General features: G+C 36.7%; 1 protein-coding gene across 2 annotated transcripts; it reads right to left on the bottom strand.

Annotated features, from left to right (window-relative positions):
- Window positions 1-490: 490 nt before the first annotated feature.
- On the bottom strand, window positions 491-2,249 carry LOC109051593 (dickkopf-related protein 1-like). Of its 2 annotated transcripts, none has more exons than XM_042734838.1 (4): window positions 1,912-2,249; window positions 1,674-1,815; window positions 1,420-1,560; window positions 491-1,109 (listed from the first exon to the last, which is right to left on the bottom strand). In XM_042734838.1, the coding sequence occupies exons 1-4, from the start codon at window positions 2,113-2,115 to the stop codon at window positions 862-864; spliced, it is 735 nt and encodes a 244-aa protein (XP_042590772.1). In that variant the 5' UTR covers window positions 2,116-2,249; the 3' UTR covers window positions 491-861. The 2 variants fall into 2 exon arrangements, with proteins under 2 accessions (XP_042590772.1, XP_042590773.1); XM_042734839.1 differs by having other exon boundaries at window positions 496-1,109; window positions 1,674-1,818; window positions 1,912-2,189.
- Between the last annotated feature and the right edge of the window lie 3,122 nt (window positions 2,250-5,371).

Raw genomic sequence — 5,371 nt, 5'->3', positions numbered from 1 at the left:
TTTTAATCTCTGTTTCAAGAATGGTTAGTTTACATGACTGCTATTTTGTTTTCTTTATTGTTGTAACATTGGTCTTTCATGTTTTCTTGAGTCTATTCAGCTTTAAAAAAAAAAAAAAAAAAAAAAAAATTATAATAGATCACTCACTGATCATTTTGATCTCCTTGTTCTCTTTGATAAATTTGTTTCAAGAGGTATAACACAAAGTGATTTCAAAGTACTCAAAATTAAAAATAGCCTCTCAGATGCAATTTAACAGTGACCACCCAATGACTTTAAATTTCATTCTTTTTAGTAGTGGAAAGGTCTCTTATGGCTTATTAAACATAGACACACCTTATTAAATACCTTAATTAAACTTCTAGACGTGAATGCATTCCAGCACTCAGCTCTGACCACACCTAACTTAACATACTGTGTGTCCTTTAGTGAGAGAAACTTAAGATACAACTTAATGCAAGCATGATTTAAGACATTGTATACTTTATATCATCTTTATTTAGAATAAAATAGACATTTAAATCAGATCTATATGACTGTAAAACCAGATGTATACACATTTAAGATTAAAGACTAGCAAAAGACTGATGCACCTACTGTCAGGGTTGACAAAAGTATCTGAATTAAGTGCCAACTGCCTTATATTATTTACAGTATAATACAGTAATTTACTGCAAGATTTAAGTTCCGTTGAGAAACAATTATATCTACTCTGCAATGTTGACACAAGAAAATTACAGAAAAAAACAGAGTATCCCATTCCAAGTCCTGCTTCCCCTCAGTCGCTCGTTGTCGTCTCTGATCAAGTCTGTTTTTTGCTTCTCTGGGAGCTTTGTGAAAGAAAATTCCTTGAATATTCATTCAGTGTCTCTGGCAAGTGTGCAGACTCCGTGATGACTTGCTGCCGTCTCTTTGCGTTCTGCAGGACAGACCTTCTGCACAATCACAACGCTGGAATATCTCCAAGCCATGGGTGCCTTTCCTCTTGTGCTTGGTGCAGACCTGACCTTCTTTTAGGACGGGCTTGCAGATTTTGGACCAAAAGTGACGGGCACAGCAGAGTCCCTCAGCACAATCTGATGATCTCAGGCAGTTCTCTCCCTCTATACCTTTAAAAACAAAACAACACTCATGAATACTATGCACAACTTTCACATTGAAGACTGAGCTGATCTTAAATCCTAGACTTATAAACAAATTTTTTATTACATTGCTTACATTCTCCAGTGGTCCTTACACTCAACCAAAGCTATATTTAATATCAGTCACATTCCTGAAATGTTCATGCCTTGTGATGCAACAAAGGATTAAAAGCTTCAAAAAATACCCACAAACTGAGCTGCAGCTAGGTCATAATAACATGGAATATTCTGAAGCTATTCTACAGATACATCATTCCTTATATGAATCATTGTTTACCTTTTAGCATTTGGTTTTGTGGTGAACCTTGAGTTGCAACTTTTGGTGGCATCACAACAGTTGAGTTTTCTTGGGAGATGGACACAAACTCTTCCATTCCAATCTGGTGGATCATGTCAGGATCATTTGGAATGCAAACTCCTAATAGGAAGAGGCATTTTAAGTTAACTGTTAGTCAACCACTGTCTGTTATTTGTTTAATCTATAATTATAAGAAATATCTGCACTCTAGCATATCATAACTGTGATCTTACCATTGCTGCAGTGGTTGCCAGGGCAGCAAATCGCATCCCGGATGCAGCGCTTCCTGCGCTTCTTGCACTGGAGACAGACACCTCGAGACAGGAAGCAGAACTCGTCGCCACCGCATTCCTCATCACTCTCGCAGATTAAAGGCTGCTGGAGTTAAGAAAGAAAGAACTAACACTATTAGTCTAACGTCCACAAAGTAAAAGCAGCTTTCTGAGATAACGTGCTCGTTTATGTTCTTACCTGCACTGAATCGATGGCGAAGTTCAGACTGCCGCTGTCCGCAGGTGACTCCTCCGGACTCGGGCTGACCGGGTGACCGGGACTCACCGCACCTGAACCGACCTTAATAGCATTGGAGTTGAGCACCACAGAACCGGTGGATGTCGCTTTGATGCAGCCCACAAGAATGAGGCACGCGGTAGAGAACATGGCAATGTGCAGCATTGTCAGGTCTGGTATTCCTTGGAGAATGGAAGATGTATTCCCGAGGTGAGCGGAGCTCTTCTGTGGTTCGTCATGAGCTCAAGACGCTTCATTTATACGCGCGCGGGGTTGTTTGCGCTCCCGCCCCTCGCTGAGAGTAACAAAGGGCTGGATGAAATTTCAAAGCGTTTTGTCAAGAGCTGTCTGTCTATCGGTGTGTTTGATTGCACGTTTTCATGAACTGCCATCAAACAGCCACCACAGTAGTATTGCTTGATGGGAAAATCAGCGGAGAAATAGTAAGTAAAAATAAATAAATAAATATTTTACAATATTTACAAATCATACAAAATTTTATATATATATATATATATAGCCAGCAAAAATATTCAGCTTTACTAAGAAAACCGAGAAACATTTTTCATTATAGTAATAATAATAATAATAATAATAATAATAATAATAATAATAATACAATTGTTTTTATTATTATTATTATTATTATTATTATTATTAATTTGTTTTTTTTAATTATTATTATTTCGTTATTTTTGTTCCAAAAAGCAAATGAATTTCAAATAATTAAAATCACTTCTGGATGTCAGTCACTGGAAATTAAAACATGAATATACATTTATTTATTTTCCATAGCTTCACTTTTTTTCTTACAGTGATTTTGTATATTCCGTGTTAGAAATGCAGTAAAGATTTAGCAGAAGTTGAGTCATAACCGTGAAAGGGGCCCTTTGAAATGCGTTTGATTAAACAAGTGCATTAGATCAAAGTGAATATGCAAATAAGAAGAAGTGAGAAGTTTACCGAATTAATTATCAGTCAGTCTGTGCTTTTAAACAAATAGTGAGTGATTAGCAATCTGAGATAAGAATGTGACGCTCTTAGTTGTCGTGGTTCATCTATTGATCTGATTATAAAGATTTGAGCAGAACAGAATAAAATAATTAGGCTATATAATCTCGCTTCTAAAATTGTAATATTATCCACATTCATTGAGAAACCCATGTGTTCATATGTAGCCCATCTTTATCAAAAGATACATTTTGTTTGTAGAATAGATCTTAGACAGTTTAGTTATATTGCAATTTTAAAAGACTGCTCTTAAATTGTAACATTAAATGAATAGTAATTGTAGGCTATCATATGACATTTCAGTGGGCATAAACTGCGCGAATGATTTAACAATTTCAAAGTGTCTCTCTGCCCATACTCCGGGATAACTCCCAAATCAATGTCTTTGATGTTGTTGACAAGGGTCACTTCTAATTGACGGCCACAGGACAAACGCTCAATACACTTCATTAAACGCGAACTGGCAGGGTTCATCCCCATCCCTTTGTCTATTGGCTTTGTTTTAATTGTACATCCAAAGCCTACAGTGGTGTAAAATGAAGCGTGTTTAAAGGAGCCTTTGATGAGCTCAGATCAAACAGGACTGAAGCCCGTGTCTTAATCAGACTTCCACAGCGATGGCATTTTCACAAACAGTCCATTTGCTCGGTTTTAGCGGCTTTTTGTAGACATTGTACTCAGCAAATTCATTTAGTGGGATGCCAGGTAATCCTGTTTTAAAATTCCTGATGACAGCATATTCAGGTCAGGGCTCCTGAGTGACTCTAAGTAGGCTATTCACTACAGCAATAAAATTCCGTGGTTAAAAAAAGAAAAAAAAAGAAAAAGAAAAGGAACTGCATTTACAGGAGGCGGCAACAGCAAAATGATAAATGACACTGGTGTTCAATATAGTTATTTTTAATGATAATAATTAACAAAATAGGTAATATGGTTAATTAGACTAACTAGTTGAGGTTGAAGGTTGACAAGCAGTGTCCTTTTTTGCAACTTGTTGCACTGATATTCTACAAGGTTACAGGTGTGCCTTTATCAGTTTGTTGCAATGGCTTTGAAAAGTGATGGAAGTTCTGTTCTGCGATTCGGATCTTTTGAACATGTCTTTTCAAAGAACCAGTTCAAAACATTGAGTTAGTAATTCTTTTACGATGTGAGGTAATTACCTCATTACTTGGCATCCTGATGTGGCATGCATGTTCTAGCATGTTCCGATTCTGTGTAGGGACATGTTAGTTATTAAGATTTTATATTATTATTATTATTATGTTTTCTTATCAAGGTTAATGTGTCCTAGTTGATTTCATTGCAGCCTACTGTACAGGTTATGAAAACTGTATAAACATATTATGGTTTGCATTTAGCCCTTTATAGCATAAAATTTACTAAAGTTCATTTAAACTCTTGACTGAAAAAGTGTAATACCAACTCATGTGCATAAACTGCAATGATATGTTTCCATTATGTTTTACTTGTAACATTTGTAGCTTTTTACCTTAACTGTTCACACTTTTTTTTGATTACTGTCGGATCTTACATGTTCATGACGGTTCTGGGTTCACGTGATAGTAGGCTATTGTGACATGATGTTGCTTATACATTAACTTAAAGGGGTCATATGACATTGCTAAAAAGAACATTATTTTGTGTATTTGGTGTAATGCAATGTGTTTATGTGGTTTAAAGTTAAAAAAAAAAACATTCTTTTCCACATACTGTACCTTATTGTTGCTCATCTATGCCCCGCCTTTCTGAAAGCGTCGATTTTTACAAAGCTCAATGTTCTGAGAAGTGAGGTGTGCTCTGATTGGTCAGCTATCCAGTGCATTGTGATTGGCCAAATTCCTCAAGCATGACAGAAATGTTATGCCCCTTACCATACTGAGACAAAACCAATAAAACCCATTACAAACGAAGCATTTGTTGCATCCAGTGGGGACATAATTACTGATTATAATGATTTATACTGTCTTTTTACGCATTGCGTTGCATTGTATTGCATTGCGTATTGCACTGCGTAAACATAAAACTCATCGGAGAAACGAAAAACAACAAATGCTACTCTACACTGCTCAAAACTCATGTTTGAATCCATTGGCAAATTCTTTAAATATGTAAACGTACTTACAGGCTGTGAGTCAGAGGTGCCAGACTGTCCTTGCAAAGTTGGAATTACCCCACTTAGAAACAGTCTCTGGCACTGTAGGCTACTCTCACAGGAAACAGTCCTCATCCTCCGTAAAATGCACTGCACACATCTGAATATTTGGGTTGAACTGTTCTGGAACAGTGTTGTAGATACAACGTAACCACTGATTTCAAGTCGTGACCTCTTTTGGAAGGCCAAACAAAGTAGTTTTGCTTTCACAAGGAAACACACAGCATCTCCACAAAATGGCGGCAGCGGCAACAG

Source organism: Cyprinus carpio, chromosome B12, assembly GCF_018340385.1.
Source record: "Cyprinus carpio isolate SPL01 chromosome B12, ASM1834038v1, whole genome shotgun sequence".
NCBI lineage: Eukaryota > Metazoa > Chordata > Actinopteri > Cypriniformes > Cyprinidae > Cyprinus > Cyprinus carpio.
Note: the sequence above shows the minus strand (reverse complement) of the source record. Positions and strands in the feature narration are given on the sequence as shown.

Excerpts from the sequence above, each read along its gene's own strand:
- LOC109051593 (XM_042734839.1), bottom strand. The coding sequence starts at position 2,115 with ATGCTGCACATTGCCATGTTCTCTACCGCGTGCCTCATTCTTGTGGGC. Across the intron at positions 1,819-1,911 it reads TCGCCATCGATTCAGTGCAG|CAGCCTTTAATCTGCGAGAG; the intron begins GTAAGAACATAA and ends TCTTAACTCCAG. Across the intron at positions 1,110-1,419 it reads ACAAAACCAAATGCTAAAAG|GTATAGAGGGAGAGAACTGC; the intron begins GTAAACAATGAT and ends TTGTTTTTAAAG.